Here is a 21,053-nt window from a genome sequence, read left to right on the forward strand (position 1 = left end):
CACATACTAGCTTCATTTCTTTCTTGTTTTGCAAGTCCCTTGCATTCAGGGACCATGTTTCACTATTATGCAGCATTGGAGTTCTAACACAAGCATCTCTCTGCCATTTATTCTGAGAATGTATATACATTAATACAAACATATATGAATACATTTTTGCAAGATTCTTGATGTAAAATCATGTGCTGAAACGTTGTTATACTTGTATGTTTAATTGGCAAAACATGATTATCCAAGCAATTCTCTGCTTACATAAAACTTAGAATTAACAATCTAATAATGAGGACAGCAACACACATCTCAGTATGACAGTAAACAGCAATCTTAACATCCACCGGAGTAAATGAACTTTGTAATTGTAGAAATAGATCCTTGTGCCCGCTTCATGGATACTCTCTTAGTAAGAATGTTAAATGTTCTGAACATGCACTTAGGAATGTCTATGTATATATTGGGGCTACCTCAAATAATAAGAAACAGATATTATAGTTACACTTGCTGCTTTAGGGATGGGAGTAAAGCTAATTTTATATCTTTACTCAATTTTCTATGGATGCTTGCTGATAAAGAAATTGAGTATGAATTGGTCTATTATATGCAAAGCACAACTGTATAAAGTTAGCAACGATATATATCCAATTTGTGTATATCTGAAATGTAAAATAAAACAATTAAGAGTAAATCAAATCTCATTAACCAATGAGATGATATAATAATATGATGTCTACACATGTTCCATATGTCCTTCCAGACAATACTAAAAAATAACCTATTACTTTTAACCAAAATACACTAAGATATTTCAAGTTTTGGCACAAGGCCAGCGATTTCAGAGGAGGGGATAAATTGATTACCTTAACTCCAGTGTTCAACTGGTACTTATTTTATCAACCCCAAAAGGATGAAAGGCAAAGTTGACCTCAGTGGAATTTGAACTTAGAACGTGAAGATGGACAAAATACTGCTAAGCATTTTTGCCCAGGTCATTAATGATTCTGCCAGCTCACCACCTTAAAATGCACTATTAATATTACTATTTAACCTCTGTAGGTCTGTCCCCTCTAATTAGTATACCTTCTATTTTTCTGTATTTCTACCTTGCTTTGTTTATCATGTCCTTGCCTGGAGTGGGGTGACTTTGATTAGCAATTCAGTGATAGTAATGATACATATAATTAGTGTATGTCTTTCATTTATGAACTAATTAGCTGTAAATCTTTCTCATTAATTACTTATATGATGTCTGCAAATGTACCATTTATCCTCCCTATATTATACTAAGAATTAAACTATTAGCTTGAACTTTAGCACACTAATAACATTACCAGTCAACTCTAGAATGTAGCTCCTTTAATTTTTCGTAGATTTATATTTCCCATACTTTATTGAATTATATCTGATCCCTCCCTTTCAGCTTGTCGTTTCCATTTACATGATATATAATCTTCACTTTCGTATTGTCTAATTCTTAGGATCGATAATGAGATAACTTGATAGAGTATGAATTGATGTATTAATGAGTATAAATAGCTTTTATATATGCATGTGTGTTTGTGTACACAAATAATAATATAGACTGGTTTGGTTACTTAAACAAAATGATAAACTTCTACCACTTATGAAATTACTAGTTTGTTATAAACATTTTGTATGTGCAATTAGTGTGTGTGTGTGTGTGCCATAATCAATGGTCCTAGAATGGCACTTCCATCCTTCTAAATCAACAGTGCATGGAATTTCAATAGTTTAGGCCACTGTGCTATGCACCGAAGAACGAACATATTGTCTTTAACAAACCAGGCCTTCTATCAGGGTCTCTAATTCCTATTAGTTTTTCTCCATACTTTTTATTTTATTTCTTTTTTTTTAATCTTTTATCTTTTGTTTCAGTCATTAGACTATGACAATGCTGGGGCACCACCTAGAAGAATTTTTAGATGAAGGAATCGAACCCAGTACTTTTTTTAAAGCCTGGTACTTACTCTGTTGATCTCTTTTGCCGAAGTGCTAAGTTATGGGAATGTAAAAACACTAACACCGGTTGTCAAGTGGTGGTGGAGGACAAACTCAGACACACAAACGCACATATGTACATATATCTTCTTTTTTTTCCACTTGTTTCAGTCATTTGACTGTGGCCATACTGGAGCACTGCCTTTAGTCGAGGAAATTGACCCCAGGACTTATTCTTTGTAAGCTTAGTACTTATTCTATCAGTTGCTTTTGCTGAACTGCTAAGTTATGGGGATGTAAACACACCAGCATTGGTTGTCAAGCAATGTTGGTGGGGACAAACACATATATATACATATACATATAGATGACGGGCTTCTTTCAGCTTCCATCTACCAAATCCACTCACAAGGCCTTGGTCGGCCCGAGGCCGTAGTAGAAGACACCTACCCAAGGTGCCATGCAGCGGGACCAAACCCGGAACCATGTGGTTGGCAAGCAAGCCACCCACCACACAGCCACTCCTGTGCCTATATTATCTATAATAATAAATACAAAATTCTGTCCGTGATCCTTGTACCTCAGTCTACATTTGCTCTACAGAGACATATTATACCCTTTTGGAATCAAGATGATTCTGGCATTGAAAATTTGCCCTTCATTTGCATTTGGTTCCTGAACATCCAGCATTGGAATCAGGTCTGGATGAGGATTTGTTATAAGCTAACAGTTGAAAATTAAAATTTCAAAAGAACTTCAAAAATTTGTGAACTTACAAGTTTTACATTTAAACTGAATTTAAAGTAAAACCATATTGGTAGGGTACCAATAAATACTTTATTATTATTACTCTCTTTAATTTTTGGGCCGCAGGTCCAATTAGCTCTCTGCAAAAGCTAGCTTAAAAGTCTGCATAGAGTGCAGCTTTTAAGCTAGTATATATATATATATGACAGGCTTCTTTGGGTTTTCACCTACCAAATCCACCCACAAGGCTTTAGTCAACCTGAAGCTATACTGGAAGACACTTGCTCAAAGTGCCACACAGTGGGAGTGAACCTGGAACCATAGGGTTGGGAACCAAGCTTCTTACCATACATTTACATATCTTATTTACTGTTTTTTTTTAATACTATGGTTTATTTCTTTAGATATTATAGGATGATCAGCCAAATCCTTATTATAAACTTATTTTTATTTATCTTTTAATATTTGAATAAATGTATTCTTTTTCTGAATTTTTTTTTATCTGTTTGTCCTCACTCTCTTAGTGTTCACCAAATATTCTAGTATTCTGCTGAATTAATGAAACTATTTGATATTTATAGCAGATTCTGGTGTTATGATTTGCCATGAAATGTTTTGATGTAGTCTGTTTGTTATGTTGCAACACAATTATATTTATAAGTGTGTGTGTGTGTATTTATACATATATGTGATAGATGATATAGTGTTGCATATGCAACTAATACAGATTATGAAATGGCTGTCAACAAATTGAACATCTATTGTCTCACTTCACTTCTCTTATCTGGTCAATATACATATTTGGAGTTCTGCCTGTGAGTCTTCAGTTATGACTTATCTGAAGACCCTGTGAAACTCAATTCAGCCGAAACAAAATATATCCTTAATCTCTATTATTGGTATTGAGTACTCTTTTCTTTCTGACAGCCAACACTAAATGGATAGGGGTCATTTTGAATTCACTCGATGTGTTTACACCTAGTTGTCTACAGCAAGAAATTTTCTCTATAAAAAGAATGCAGTGAATGGCTTTCTTACAGGTTTTAACATGCCTCAAGTATATCTGAACTGGCAACAAGTTTATATATATATATATATATATATATATATAAACTTGTTGGTTCTTGGCTATGGGTAAAAGAAAATACAGGAGGCTTAGTAAATTATGATTGTATTGAACATATTCCCCTCTCAGGTTCACACACTTATTGTAGTGGCCTGTCAGTTTATCTAATCCCTGTAAAAGAACTCAAAAGGTTGGGCCTCCCACCAGGCCTTTCATGATACATAAAAGCCTCTTTGTATGTGTATATATATATATATATATATATATATATATACACACACATCAATGCCAGGCCCGCCTGACTGGCTCCTGTGCCGGTGACATGTAAAAGGCACCCACTACACTCTTGGAGTGGTTGGCGCTAAGAAGGGCATCCAGCTGTAGAAATATTGCCTGATCGGATTGGAGCCTGGTGCAGCTGCTGGCTTTCCAGACCTCAGTCAAACCGTCCAACCCATGCCAGCATGGAAAACCTGTTAAACGATGATGATGGTCAAGTCATCTCTCACATATGAACGACATCAGAATTCCAAAGCAACTTCTCTTTGGCCAATTCCTATCAGGAAGGTCGGGTGGAAGGCCACTCTTGTGCTTCAAAGACAAACTGAAGTGATGCAAGATTCCTTTTTCTTCCAGGGAAAACAAAGTATTAGAACACAGGACGCAGCACCAGTCCTGCTTCTCCTCAGTTCAAAGATTTGATAAAAGTCGACTCCAACACTAGGATCAATTTAATGAAAGCACACTGGCATAACACTACGCCTCTAAATGGAAACTTTACCTGTCATTGTGGTTTTGTGGCATGAAGCAAAGCAGGCCTTGCTGTCTACTCAAGAAACCACATAACAAATGACCACCAAGCACTCGAGAAACCTGAGTTCTCAACTTGTTCCATTTGCCAAAGGCTTTGCAAGGCACCAGCAGGCTTCAAGAGTCACATTCGTGTCCATAGAACATGATTACTGCTTTATTTTGCTGAACCCTCATTTGTTGTTCACAACGAGAGAATCCATCACATATATCAGAAATCAAATGTTTCAAAAATTGCTGCAGTAGATATTCAGTCTCAAACTTCAGTAAACATTCAAACAGTGATGTCCCCTCTTCACCATCTTCACACTATTTCCTTTCATAGAATGTTGACATTCCAGACTCATCCCTGGTTGAGTGAAACAGGGATGGTTTTGACATTATGACTGGTTGTTCTGTGCTTCTGGAGTAAAAAAAACAAAAAAACAACCTTTCTTAAAAACAAGGGTTGGCAACAGGAAGAGCATCTGACTATTAAATCCTGCTTCAAATAATTCACTGTCTAACTCATTAACTAGGAAAGCAGTTGTTAAACAAATGAAATATGTAGGACTACTTCAGTCTGTCAGATTGACAATGGAAACATAACATAACATAACTCTTAACAGTTTATATCTGGTCTGTAAATTCACTGTATTTAGCTAATTCCACTCAGTGGATCAGCAAATCTCTGAAAACATGAAAAGATAATATAAGAACCTTTGATTTAAACAAAACACTTGAGATATAGTAAGATTTTTGAATTAAAACAAAAACTATACAGTAATATTGTATATCTGTTTCTGATATTTTTATGTACTTCTTTTTGAGATAAAACTGAAAATTCAAATATTTACAAGGAATTGTTAAAGTTACTGTTTTATAGTAAAACTGTCTTCTGTAAATTATTTGACCATGAAATGTATATTGTGATAATGTGATACTGAGAAGTAAGATTAGTAACAAGGCCAAAAGGAAATACTACTATCTGGTTGAGCTTCAAATACTTGTCCTTAGAGCTTGTAATCCAGAACTGGCATGCTACTATAAGTTAACATTTATACGTTACATTTAACTATATCGCAGAGATTAAATTATTAATTACAGTTGTTAATTCATTAAAAGATATCAAAGAATACAATTAAAAGAGAACAATCTGTTGCAAAAATCTTTTTATTGATGAAATGAATGTTTTTGGTGGCAGGGATTTCTATCTTTGACATCGTGATCTCTGATGGCTCTTTCTCAACATTATGATCTGCAGTGTCAATTTTTTTGACTTTATGATTTGTGGTGTCATTTTTTCGACTTCTGTGGTCAATGAAAGACATGTATTATACGATGAAGATAATCCCACTTCAACAGAAAAAAAGGAAAAAAAAAAATGAAAAATGACATCTTTTATTTTGACTAAATTTTTTTCATGATAACTTTCTTGGAATTGCCAAGTAAAAATATACATAAAACAAAATCCAGTTTTCATTCTTGTCTCTGTTTTAATCTCTTCATAATTGATGTTCATATCTTAACATTGTCAGTCTGATGTGTTTTGGAATGAGAGTTGAAAAGAAATCCAACAAAAATGAATAATTATGAGAAATAAAGATGGAAATAATATTTTCATGGAAATGAAAATATTTTGATGATGTATGTGAAAAAATAAATCTAAATATGTTTTTGTGGATGTTGCAAACTAATAGAGAGAGAAGGTTAAGTTCTTTCAAAATAATCTTCTTTTAGTAAGTACATGATTAATTTTTTTTTGTTTGTTTGTTGGGGTGGGGGTGTATTTGTACCATTTCAGTTTTTTTGCACATAAACATACTGTCAGCAAATATTTAAAATGTAATTCTTTCTGTCACAGATTAAATTCAAACTAAAATTGCCCTGGTTTACATGGCAGCAGATTTCTTGATGAGATACAATGATGCTGGAACATCTAACAAATATCTCCTTGGTTACTGAATTATAAACTGCTTTAGTAATGGTGGAATTTTGATTTACTTTGTTAATACAAGATCATGTCATGTGACTTGATGTGTTCCTCCAATGCTTATCTGTTCTGCTAAGAGATTTGTGAAAACTTTGTGTTCGATTGGAGATAGAACCTTTTGCTGGGGTATCTTTAATGATTATGTCGACTTTTTTCTTCCAGAATTCTCTGTTCTTCTGTATATTCTGAGTATTTTCTGCCACCATTGCATCAGGCTTTCCATAATTAGGTGGGTTTGCTTTTGGATCATATCCAAGAACAGCGAGCATTGGAGCAATTTCAGACATGCCTTCAACAACATCCTTCGGCATTTTACCAACCCATTTTGACAAAGCTTCTAGATTTACAGGTTGAATTACTTGGTCTGTTGAGCGCTCAGTTCTAAGAAATTTAAGTGATAAAAAATATGGTTACAAAAAAAAAAAGTGAATATAATTTACAATACAGGCAATAACATTGTTTCACCATGATGAAGCAAGTGAGAGCACAAAGAATCAATGATGTTAGACAATAAGATGCTTCCTAACTATAGTACTCCATAATCCTTGTTATGGCATGGTGCTTATGTGCCTCAATGACACTGAGAGCTATTATGGCAGAATCAAGCTCCTGAGAAGGTCTCTCATGCTGGACCAGTCAAAGAATAGCGGCCAAACTAATATGGACAATCATTTCCCAGAGGTAAAAATGGGTTTGTGTTGGGCCAACACCTCTATCTAGAAGAAAGCAAAGTTACAGAGGTAGCCGAGCATCAAGAACAGTGGAGAAGAGTTATCTTTGACCTATGCTCTATAGAGAGCGAAAGGTTTAGGTAAGTAAGTAACAATAGTAGCACCAACTTTCTAAGAGTTTCCTTCATCTACAATTAATTGAACATCCTTAACATCTTTAAAATGTATATTTGACAATTTTTCTTGAGTCTTGGGCAACAAAGAAGTTAATAAATAGTTCATTTATCAGGGCAATTCCATTTTTACCATGTACACTTAAATTAAATTAACAGTAGGAAAAGCTGCACACTTTTCTTCATAGAAACAATGTGTTTAATAGCTAAAGTAGTCATGTTCTGAAACCAATGTTGTAGATAGAAAAGTAATCTTTCTATGCAAATATGTACTATAAGCTGGCAGAATCATTAGCACACTGGTATGAGAGGCCAGATCTGGCTGGTTTGAACATAAAATAGGCAGACTATTTTGGTCTGATATGGCTGGTTTAATTGCTGAATGGTTAAAAGAATTTATCACTTGTGCCTAGATTAATTATTAATGCCTACATCCTACAAGTGCAAAAGAAGGGAATTCAGCCTTAAAGTCCTTTTAAATATAAATATATTGATAAAGAATATTATTTACAAATCAAGAATAATCATCTTGCTATCTACTGCATAGCAGCATGGCATTTGATCAGGTATTCTACTTCTACTATTTCAGCCAATTCTGTGTTCTCAGCTATATATAAATATTGATTTCTTTTATCTGTTCATGCCTTTCTTGTGGGTACTAGCGGTGTAAACGCAGTAAAATGGTTCAATAGGGATTGAAACGACTATGTGGGCTTTATCACTAGTTTATAATGTACACCACTCATTAATTTCAAATCAGCGGTTATGTTTTGGCTTTTGACATTTAGATGCTAAATGAAATAAAAAGCAAACTTTGATCTACCCCATGACTCCAACTATTTATTTATTCATAACCTGTGGAGGTTATGGATACTATGGAAATAATAATAATAATAATCTAATAATGATGATCCAAACAGTCAAGTTGTTTAAAGTTCACAGTAAAATAACATTGCAAAGTTGCTTTTCATTGATCATAAAAACAGAAACACTGCTTTCTAAATAATTACACCTGAATTAATTGTTAAAAGCAATCATATAAAGTAAGGCTACAGATGGTTATGGGTTGTTAATAGTCTTATTTTCTATGAATTATTACATCATTTGTGAGAATTTCCATTTTCAGAATTGCAATGAATCATTGACTTGGCCATTGAGATCCTATTTGATGTAGGAATAATATCCAACAATGCTATTCCTCATAAATGCAAAAAAGTCTATTTGTTAATATTGACCTCAAATTTTGGCACAAGGCCAGCAATTTCAGGGGAGGGGGTAAGTTGATTACATTGAACCCAGTGATCGACTGGTACTTATTTTATCAACCCCAAAAGGATGATAGGCAAAGTGAACCTCGGTAAAATTTGAACTCAGAATGTAAAGATGAATGGAATGCCACAAAGCATTTTGCCCGGCACAGTAACAATTCTGCCAGCTCGCTGCCTTCTACTTTGCTGATATTAAAAACTATATACAAAAATATAAAACAAAAAAGGCAGTTAACATAAAGTGATACAATTATGTTTGTACTTACTTTGAAATAGATATACCACCAGGTTTTCCAATATATTCTTCATGGTGTAAAACTTTGCTGTCCCATTCTAAGTCAAGAAATTCAAGAATTTTACGCATCCATATTTCTGGTTGTAAAACTAATTTCTCATAATAGACTGGCATACATCTACTGGAGCCAGCCTGAATACATTGCGAGTACATTGCTTCTATAGCTTGGTTCCATTTCTTTAAACATTTACTGTAGCTGGTCAAATCAAAACCGGTAATTGTGACTTTGCGTGTAATTATAGAGTGTACAACAGCTCTGCCGTCACGTATTAACAGCAGAAAACGTGCATTTGGAAACAACTGCTTAAGATAAAGACCTGATTTTAATGTGAAGGGATCCTTGTTACACAAGCGAGGTGCAGCTTCTCCATGTTTTGCAATAACTTCTAAAATGAAAGCAGATATGGCTGAATCAACGACATCAGACGTCATACCTGCTTCCATGAGTCTCTTTTTCTCAACAGCTGATTTTTCCCATTGAAATCTCATGGCAAGAATACGGGGAATGACTCGTGTCTCCTCTCCGCATCGTACTAGAGGATGAGCATCTAACATTGCACGCATTAGTGTTGTACCACTTCGAGGCATTCCACCAATAAAAATAAGAGGCATATCTTTGTTATATGGGATAGCTCGATTCTTTTCATCGTAAATGTAATGTATTGGGTCGCTTGGAACCATGTAGACTTTAGGGCCTCCAACGCATGAGAAAGTTTGGTAGGACAAATAGATGCAAATTACAATAAATGTAGCACCGACAAATAGCCGCTTACGGATGCTACCTTTTCTTCCATGCATACTTATCATTGTTTGCAAGTATAGTCTACTCCACATAGGAAAGTTCTGCAAAGTTTATAATATAGCTCTTGTGAAAGTTTTCCGACTTTGTTAGCATTAGTTACATATATATGTATACATATATATATATATACATATATGAGTAGAGTTAACTATTTGTCAGATACATGAAATCAATTTTTTGCTGAACGTATGTATTTGACGGACCCATCGAGAAGACATCATAGAAGAAACTGAAACAAAACAGAAATACAAGAAATTAGCAATCATTCAAATTTAATATAAATATTATGTTGACGTATTCCATCAAATTGTTTACACAAGAAAAAATATTTCTATTTCTACAAGCATACAGATCAAAAATAATTACATTTCAGAAGGTAAATACATTAGATTGGAAACAGCATCATCATTGTTGTGTGTGTGTATATATGTATGTATATATATCTAGCTATACACACATACATATATACATACATATATACACACACATATATATATATATATATATATATACATAGATATATACACACACAAATATATATATATATATATATATATCAAATAGTTAAAACCACTTCTAATTGTTTATCTCACCTTCATGTAAGTTGGTTTACTACCAGGTCAGAAGTCTCTATATGACATTGTCATTTCAAATCTTCTATAGTTTACTGTAAATTTCCATTTGCTATTAGCATACATCACAGTGCACCGTTTTCTTAGCTGCTTACAAACCATGTATAGACAATGATCATACTGGTTGTAGTCATTGATGTTTCTGAACTCTTATAGAAATAAACAAGATTATTTTTGAGTTGTTGTTTGACAAGTGACTTGATCTGAGTTCTTGTGTTGGAACTAAAACAATTACAGTGTGGATGAGTAATTTAAAACACACATAGACTGTTGTACTTGCTTCCGTTTTATTGTTCCATAGTCTTATAAACTATTTAGATGTCAAAAAATGCTCTCCATTTATGACCTACTCACTGATACTACTGGAATTAGTTGATTGTATTATAAATAACTTGCGGAATCTGTTGTAACTCTTGATGTTCTAAGTTCAAGACAAGGTTAACTTTGCTTGTCAACCTACCAGAGTGGGTAAATTAAAGAACCAGACAAGTATTGGGATGGTTAAATTGATTACTCCTCCCTTCTTGTTTCCGGTCTTGTTGCTATGTAAGATGTAAGATATTATAAAATTCATTCCACTTCAGGCACAAGGTGTGAGTTTTGGGGAAGGGGCTACTCGCTTACACTGACCCCAGAACTCAACTGGTACTTATTCTATTGCCCCCCCCCCCCCAACCCCAACCCCACCACAAAGGATGAAAGGCAAAGTAGACCTTGGCAGGATTTGAACTCAGAATGTAAATCTGGAAGAAATGCTTCTAAGTGTTTTGTATGGCATGCTAATGATTCTGCCATTCATCATCATCACCATCATCATCATTTAACATGTCTTCCATGCTGGCATGGGTTGGATGGTTTGATAGGAGCTGGTCAGCTAGAAGACTGCACCAAGCTCTACAATCTATTTTGGAATGGTTTTTACAGCTGGATGCCCTTCTTAATGCCAACCACTTTATAGAGTGGACTGGGTACTTTTTAACTCCTTATCAGAAACTATAAAATGCCAATAGATTTCAGTGAAGACATACAACCTGGTCACAAGCCCTATTCTACTGGTCATACTAAATTATTTTCACCTTTTTAGCTACTTTTGAATATCTTAATTTTTAACTATTTTTTCTGCACAAATTCTGAATGAAACTTTATTTAGCTACATATAAGACTCCACCTCCAAGAATCCCCATGTCTTGCTATGAAGTTTCTCATGTAACCTATCAACATTAATAACTTCTTTCCAGCTGGAAGTTAGCCAATTTATCACTATCAATTAAAATATCAAGTTCAGGTAACAATTGCCAATTTGTTTGTTTTTAATGTATGTTTTTCCATGCTAACATAATAATTCAAGCAAATGTAATCAAACTGCTTCATTGTCTCATTAAAATCAACTTTCTACAATGGCATATCTTAGCAGAACAGATTAAAAATGAAATCATAATTTCACTGAAATTTAAATTTCATGGAAAATATACATACCTAATGAGTAATTAATTCAAATAAGGATGCAGATACAGCTTAGATGAACTATGGTACAGGTTGAAGTTTCTAATATAATTAAAAGACTTGGTGATACAAACAGGAAAATAAAACTCAAAACATGAGTATATATTCTCTTTATTATTTCATTAATTCACAAAAGCTACAGAGTGACTCAAGTTTCATGCATTTTGATAAGTTTAATAAGTGCCAGTGCATGAAACTCTTTGCCTCCGAGTCACTCTGTAACTTCTGTTGATTAATAAAATAAATAAATAAACAAAAGAGTACACTTAATAGTAATTAGCTATCTAACCCTTTAGCATTGAAATTATTCAGCTAAATGTAATGCTTATTTATCCACATTGTTTTAAATTAATCATACATAATCTCATAGCTTCCAAATTTTTATATCTTTTATCTTTTACTTGTTTCAGTCATTAGACTGCGGCCATGCTGGTGCACTGCCTTGAAGAAATTTTAGTCGAATGTATTGACCCTAATAAAAATTTTTTTATAAGCCTGGTACTTATTCTATCGATTTCCTTTGCTGAACCAGTAAGTTACGGGGATGTAAACACACCAACACTAGTTGTCAAGCAGTGGTGGTGGACACACACACACACACACACACACACACACACACACACACACACATATATACATACATACACACATATAGAATGGGCTTTTTCAGTTTCTGTCTACCAAATCTTGGCCCGAGGCTATAGCAGAAGATACTTGCCAGAAGGGGCCATGGAGTGAGACTGAGCCCGGAGCCAGGTGGTTGGGTAGCAAGCTTCTTACCAGACAACCACGCCTGATTGTGTATTTTTAGAAGGGTATCGTAGGGGTGGACATGAGAGGCCAGATCTGACTGGTTTGAGCCTGCTGGTTATGGCAGGTTTAAATGCTAAAGAATTAAAAAATGTTGGATTTCCAATGAAGACTAGAAAGTAGCAACTAAATTGCATTAAAAAAATAAAAACTCAAAACTGAGAACTATATCATTTCCTCATTATATTCATATTGAAATACACTAGGTAATCCCATTTAATTTTTGGTTTGGTTGTATGGTGAAGAAATTTGCTTCTCGATCATGTGGGTCATGTAGATCCAGTCCTACTCTACAGCATCTTAGGCAGGTATCTACTATATCTACTACAATAGTTTTGTGATCATCAGTGCCTTCTGAATGATTTTGGTGGATGGAATCTGGAATCTGTTCAAAGCCCATTATGTATGCATGTATAGGTGTAGGTGTGGCTGCATGGTAAGAAACTTTCTTCTTAACCACATCGTTCCGAGTTCAGTCCCTCTGCTTGGTACCTTGGACAAGTGTCTTCTACTATAACCTTGGACTGATCAAGGCCTTGTGAGCTGATTTGGTAGATGGAACCTGAAAGGAGCTTGCATATAATATATATATATATATATATATATATGTATATATTTATGTGAGTTTGTCTTTGTGTTAGTGTCCCCCCCCCCACCATTACTTGACAACTGATGTCAGTGTGTTTACATCCCTGTAACTTAGTGGTTCGGCAAAAGAGACTGCTAGAATAAGTACACTTAATAGTAATTAGCTATCTAACCCTTTAGCATTGAAATTATTCAGCTAAATGTAATGCTTATTTATCCACATTGTTTGCCGGGTCTTCTCACCCACAGCACATTTCCAAAGGTCTCGGTCAGTAGTCATCGCCTCGGTGAGGCCCAATGTACGAAGGTCTTGCCTCACCACCTCAGCCCAGGTCTTCCTGGGCCTACCTCTTCCACGGGTTCCCTCATCCATTCTCACCACATGTCCATACCAGCGCAATCGTCTCTCTTGCACACCACAACTGATGCTTCTAATGTTCAGCTTTTCTCTCAAGATACTTACACTCTGACGGGTATTCACATTGACATTACACATCCAATGGAGCATACTGGCTTCATTCCTTGCAAGCTTACGTATGTCCTCAGCAGTTACAGCCCATGTTTCACTGCCATGTAGCATGGCTGTTCGTACGCATGCGTCATACAGTCTGCCTTTTACTCTGAGTGAGAGTCCCTTTGTCGCCAGCAGGGGTAAGAGCTCTCTAAACTTTGCCCAGGCTATTCTTATTCTAGCAGTTACACTTTCAGCGCACCCACCCCCACTACTAACTTGGTCACCCAGATAGCGGAAGCTATCGACTACCTCTAGTTTTTCACCCTGGAATGAGATAGAAGTTGTTTCCTGTTTGTTTACAGTCTTTATTGCACCTGAACATCTGCCACAAACAAAAACTAACTTGCTAGTTAACCTGCCTTTGATGTTGCTGCACCTCTTATGTGTCCATAGCTTGCACCGGGTACATCTTATAGAGTTACTACCTACTCCTTTTCTACATACTGAGCAGGGCCATCTATCTGAAGGGGTTTGTGTTTTATCTACCTTCCTACTTATTAGGATTCTGGTTTTAGCTAGGTTGACTCTAAGGCCCTTCAATTCTAGACCTTGCTTCCACACCTGAAACTTCTCTAGTTCTGATAGTGACTCCGCAATTAGGGTAAGGTCATCAGCATAGAGGAGCTCCCAGGGGCAACCTGTCTTGAACTCCTCTGCATATATATATATATATATATATATATATATATATATATAAGTGTGTGGCATGTAAAAGCACCCACTACACTCTCGGAGTTTTTGGCATTAGGAAGGGTATCCAGCTGTAGAAACTCTACCAGGTCAGATTGGTACCTGGCACAGCCATCTGGTTTGCCAGTCCTAAGTCAAATTGTCCAACCCATGCTAGCATGGAAAGTGGACGTTAAGCGATGATGATGATGATGATTATATATATATATATATGATGGCATGCCACACAGTTTCCACCTATCAACTTCACTCACAAGGCACTGGTTAGCCCTGGGTTATAAGTGGAAGGCACTTGCTGTTCAGTGGGACTGAACCCAAAACCATGGCTTTGCTGCATAAGCTTCTTAACCATACAGCCGTGTCAGCACCAACATAAACTAACTTACAACTAACTCTTGCAATAATAATTATTTGAACATAAATACAGAAATTTTCAATAATTTCCAAAAGCAAGATAGAAGTTACTTAGATTTAGTTCCTGGCTAAATTGATTACCAATTCCATTCACAACTTAGTTAAGTCATAGCTAACAAACTTAATGTAGTGAGCACAACAATTTCAATTAATTACACAAGTATGGAGAAAAACAATTATTCATTCTGGTCAAGAAAGGCAAAGGAGATAACTCTAAAATTTAAATTAAAAACTGAATGTCGTGTGTATTTTGTAGTATGGGAGACAACTCTGGTCATATTTTGCTTTTATTAAACCTCCTCAGTGAAGTATAATCTTTCTATAAGATGGCTAACAAATGAATAAGGAACTGAAGTGGATAAACATTGATCAGTGCAACAACTGGAGATTTATGTCTTGTCATAATAATACCTAATGAAATATCAACAATGGCTTGACATTGGTTTCAATATAGATTAGCAAACTTTATTTCCATCTACTTTGTGTTCAAAGCACAAAAGGTTCAAAATTCTATGAGCAACCGCTATAAGTTTATGAGTTCACACAACAAAAATAAAAACTTTGTTTATATATTTTTGGATGTAAAAGAAAATGTCTAAGAAACTAATAACAAAGAGAAAAGGAAAAGAAAAGATGAAAGGCAAAGAACAATCCATTGTATGGCTGATTGATTTGACATAACTAACAGTGAAAGTGAAGTTGTTAAAGCAATAAAATGGAAATTGCTAAGTTAATTAATGGAAAGAAAGTCTTTTTTTTTTATTTCAGACACTTTTTTTGGTTCAATGAAATAGAAAAGACAGCACTCCCCTTACTGTCAGAAATGGAAGCTGATACAGTAAATCTTAATGTTGACATGTACTCTTTTCTATTTAAATCTTTTATTGAATCATTACCAAAGAATGTTAATCATTTTGAACTCTTCCTGTCCTGTGAACGATGTTTCATTGAAATCTTTATTATTTAGGAAGCTGGTGCAGCACGTTGGAACTAAATTGTTTACTCTTTAATTTGGATGATAATAATTTATGTTGTTCATTTCTTTCTTTCTTTCTTTTTCACACACACACACATTTGGTAATGATGAATACGAAATTTGCATTGGGAAATGTTGACTAATCTATTAGTTATTAAGGTGGTTGGCACACCAAAAGAGTAAAACAAATTGGAATATGCTGGATATCTTTAGAGAAAATAAGCACTGCATGTGCTGCATCTGCATTCTAACTCCAAGCAATATACATTTTTATTTTAAAATTTTATGAATATATGTCTACATCTAAAAACAGATTTTAAAATTCTATTAAATAAAAGTATAAACTTCCCTTGTGGCCTGTGTGGGACTACATATTGCAGTAGGTCATAATAATAGATTCCACACAGAAGCAAATATTTACTTCCTATTTTTTAAATTTACTATCATTAGCATGTTGAGTAGTTAGTGGATAATGCACATTTTTGCTTTTCTCAATGTTACCATTTCCTCAATACATGTAAGATTCCTTCCAAAAGGGAAAATATACTAAATATCAGTATTGACAGCCTTGAACACTTTCCTAATCCACATATTGATTTCTTGAAGATAGCTCAGAACCATTTTCCTATGTCAAAAGGATAGAAAGGTTTTCAAAATTCTGAGACTAGCATTAAAATATTGAAGCATGTATTCAACTTAGAAATTAGTGTGATACATACTCTCAATTATTTTGACAAGGCTATCAATTAAAAAGAGAAACAGTGAACAGGTATTATTTGTAGTAGATAAAAAATATTTTTACTCAAACTCCTTCAGTCTTAATAAATTAAGTTTACACACCATCATGTTTTTTGTTTTTTTGCCTATGTTTAACAAGTATGAATGTACATGTATATAAGTACATATACAGAAGGGAGTGTTGAAAAGTCCATGCTTTAAGAGTACCGCTAAAGGCCTGGTGGGAGGCACACCCTTTTGAGTTCTTTGACAGAGGTTAGAGAAACTGAAGGACTGCTGCAATAAGTGTGTGAATCTGTTCAATAAAATCATAATTAACTGATCCTCCTGTATTTTCTTTTCTCAAAGCCAGCAACTTTTCAGCACCCCCTCATGTGTGTGTGTGTCTGCATATATATATATATATATAAGAAAAAGAGATGATTCAGGAAAAATAATGGTCATGTCATAAACTTCATTAGCATAACAGCTGTTTCTGCTATAAGATGCAGTGTGACTCTTAGCTGAGTACCTATAGCTTTATTACAGCCTACAATATGAATTTATTTGGAGAAAAACAATTCCATTTTGCAATGTACAGGGAAGGCATTACCAGTGAGAAAGCTTATTAATCTAACAATGCTTAAGCGAAACCTATGTATTTATATAGATATATATTTTTTTAATATGCACTGTTTGAATACAAAATATCTATTAAACATATAGCATTCGAACGATGGCTTGTTTCTATCTTAAAACTATTACCGTATTTAGTTTTACTTTGAGGTTTGATTTCATTTATATTTTGATAGTTACATATTCTACAAAATATATCAGGTACATTGACTTGAAAATGCAATAAAATCATTATATTCTTCTCACTGTTGTGTTATTCATAACACACACACACATGTCACTTTGGCAAAGAGTCACAAAGCGTAAGAAGACAGCAGTCGGGTCTAGTACATGGTTGATATTTATTTTATCAACTCCTGAGAGTTGAAGTACAAAGGGATCTTCAGTATATAAATTAAAAATGTAAAAATAAATAACATAGAACTAGAAAAGCACTTGGAGAGTGCAGACCTCCGCCAAGCACCTCATTTCCACCCATATACACGCATTTCCACCCATTTCCACCCATATACACGCATGCTGAAAATCGCCCAATTTCCCAAACCAACACTGGCAAAAACATAACCTCCTCCCATACTTGTCTCGACCATCGTCATCATCAGCACTGTCTCTGCTTTCACCACAATCAACGTCAAAACTACAATCACCACAATCAGTTTCTTTACACAGTTGAAAATCCATTATCCGATACTCATGGGACCAAGATTGCTGCAGATTTTTGATTTTTCTAATTTCGGAGTGCTTTATTAAAAAAAAAAAAAAAAATTGCATCTACAAAACGGAACAGTTTGAGGATAGAAACCAGGTCTAAACACAATAGCTTATAGACATACTCTGAATGTACTTCTATATAAATTTTTAATAATTTTTCTTATACTTAAGACCATCAGAAATGTTAAGATATCAGCCTCTACCCATGTTGTCATGCTTTGATTAAAAGCTTACAACATAGATTAGATTACTTCGATAAGTTTCGCCCGAAGTTGACTCAGGCCATGTCTAATTTAATAGCACCACCTGTAAGAGATACACAGTCAGCTCTGGGAAACTGCAGCCCATTCAAGCAGAATGTTATTGTTTTCAGAGACATATCTGGGTGTGGGTGGTTTATCTGGTATTTGTTGGGGGTAATCATCTAGGGATCGTTTGAATGCCATGAAGTCACTTTCCTCCTTTATGTGTGTCTGGCACGATGTTAAAGAGAGTTGGGCCAATTGAGGTGAAATAGTTCTGTCACAGTGTTGTGATACGACACAAACATTTCTGTAGTGGATGGATGGCATGGGAGCCAAGCCTTGGACGAATTTTAAAGATGGGCAATGTTGATGGAATATTTTCCACATCATACAGATGATATAGAGCTCACAGCGGCGGTGGAGGGAGCAAAGCCTGAGCTTTTTTAGTTGATCCCAATAGTCAAGGCTTGTCATGTCATCCTCTGTAGACCTCCGCCAAGCAGTTCATTTTAAGATAGATACGCGAGTAAAATTACTAATAGAGAAATGTAAATATACTTTGGAAACAACAATGCCACCATAGGTTATGTAGAAATGATGAACGTACTTTCAAGGGAGATAATCAAAGAACCTAACATTGAAATACTTCATGTAAAGTAGATATAACAAATGAAAAATCCTTCAAGAATCCATAAAAATTCCCAGATCACTACCAAGATCTCATCATTATCAACTTTGCCTGCAAGTTTCATCAAATACTGTTCACAACTTTTTGAGTTATCTTGCACACAGGCGGACAAACCAGTACTGATGAAAACATAACCTCCTTCCTTGGCGGAGGTAAATATAAAACTAATCACTGCAATGTAGTTTGTTTATTTCTGCCTGTAACAATGTTTAGTGTGAAATATAATGTGAGCAATTTAATATCATTGATGAAATATTAAGATTATTAATAAGATTGTTAGATGACCAGGATTGGTTGAGTTTATGAACAAAAGACATTACAGTATTTATTCATGACATTTTACATACTACATTTAAACCCTGCTGGTATCAACTTGGCTTTTTAGCATTCCAAGATCAAATTTTAGTATTGATTTATTCAATTATATGCCTCTCTCTTCAGCAACTCTCTATCTACCCCAACTCATAGCTTCTTGCTCATCCATCCTTTCTACCCTACCCATTTTGGCAGCCTACCTTCCTAACTCCTCATACTCCTTCCCATACAATCTTCCAAAGCAATCCGTCAACTCACTTTGTGGGGTTGCCTCAGCACCTTATCACTCCTGAAATTTGGGGGTGGGGGACAGTCGATTACATCGCCCCCCCCCCGCTCCAATATTCAACTGGTACTTATTTTATCGAACCCAAGAAAGACAAAGTTGACCTGAATGGAATTTGAGCTCAGAACACGAAGTCAGATGAAATACTGCTAAGCATTTCGCCTTAGGTATAATAAAAAAAATATTCAGACAAATACATAACAAAAACACCAGGACTTACAAATATATATAACATACAGAAAATTGCACTACTGGGCACAGCACACATCCTACGCAAAACACTTTCAATACAGTAACCATAAGAGCATCACAGCAAACCACAGCACATACCCAAGGCGCACAGAGCTGCGCTCGGTAGTGAAGTGAAAGCACGTTATAAAAATAAAACTACTGAATAATAATAATGATAATAATAATGATAATAATAAAGCTACATGTATGTTACTGAAATTTTTCAGTGAATAGATCTGACAAACCTTTTCACTTTTTTAACTTTTCAGATTATATTTTATGTGGAATATGGAATGCTGTCATCTGGATTTCAACTGTGGAAAGTATCCCAAGTAACATTTTGTTTTTTTTACCATTAGCAATGTTAATATCAATATTATTACAATTCAAATTCTAATTAAATAATAATATATATCTTTCAGTCATTGGGTTTGCAAAGCATTAAATTTTTGCTTTCATGGAATATATTTCGAATAGATTAAACTGATAAAGAATCATTAATGGAATTAAACATTTTTCTGAACTGCAAAACAATTTCTTAACTTGAAACTGGACATATGACGATCAAGAGTTTAAGAAAAAAAGGGTTTCTGGTTAACATGCAAATAGGTGCAGGAGGGGGTGGGGGTGTAAGAAGCTTGCTTTTCAACCACATGGTTCTGGATTCAGTCCCACTGCGTGGCATCTTGGGCAAGTGTCTTCTACTATAGCCTCGGACCAACCAAAGCCTTGTGAGTGGATTTGGTAGATTGAAACTGAAAGAAGCTTGTTGTATATATATATATATATATATATATATGTATGTATGTATTTGTGTGTCTGTGTTTGTCCCCCACTATCACTTGACAACTGATGTTGGTGTGTTTATATCCCCGTAACTTAGTGGTTTGGCAAAAGAGACCAATAGAATAAGTACTAGGCTTACAAAGAATAAGTCCTGGAGTCGACTTGTTCGACTAAAAGCAGTGCTCTAGCAAGGCCACAGTCAAATGACTGAAATAAGTAAAAGAATATATAAACTGTAAAATAAAGGTGTGTAGCTAATTAACTAAAACTGCTTATTTCTATAACTGACATGGTAAAATTAACAATGTTTAATTCATCTCATATGTGAAGTAACTTTAATCAAATTAGAATATAAATGACATTAAGATTATATCTTTTGGTTTTGAAGTTTTACAAAGTTATAAGCTTTCTTTAAATCTTATAATTCAAGTAAAATAGCTACGAAAGCTGATTTTTCTAAATCCAACCCATATTAAAACAGTGAAAGAACAGATGAAGAACACTCAAAATCAAAAAGTGTTAATGTGTTTTTTGTTTGTGGTTTTTTTTTTGCT

The 21,053-nt window shown here is 34.7% G+C and overlaps 1 protein-coding gene across 12 annotated transcripts in view; it reads right to left on the reverse strand.

Moving 5' to 3' along the window:
• Positions 1-5,940: 5,940 nt before the first annotated feature.
• The window catches only part of LOC106875251 (protein-tyrosine sulfotransferase 1), a 476,119-nt gene continuing 461,006 nt past the window's right edge, over positions 5,941-21,053 (reverse strand). For all 12 annotated transcript variants that reach the window (XM_089354479.1, XM_052968566.2, XM_089354475.1 and 9 more), the window contains 2 exons: positions 8,927-9,986; positions 5,941-6,929 (listed from right to left, as the gene is read on the reverse strand). In XM_089354479.1, the coding sequence (XP_089210605.1) occupies positions 6,575-6,929; positions 8,927-9,789 (1,218 nt within the window). In that variant the 5' untranslated portion in view covers positions 9,790-9,986 and the 3' untranslated portion in view covers positions 5,941-6,574. The remainder of the gene's footprint in view (positions 6,930-8,926; positions 9,987-21,053) is intronic.

This window comes from Octopus bimaculoides, chromosome 6 (genome assembly GCF_046866305.1).
Source record: "Octopus bimaculoides isolate indiv1 chromosome 6, ASM4686630v1, whole genome shotgun sequence".
Lineage (NCBI taxonomy): Eukaryota > Metazoa > Mollusca > Cephalopoda > Octopoda > Octopodidae > Octopus > Octopus bimaculoides.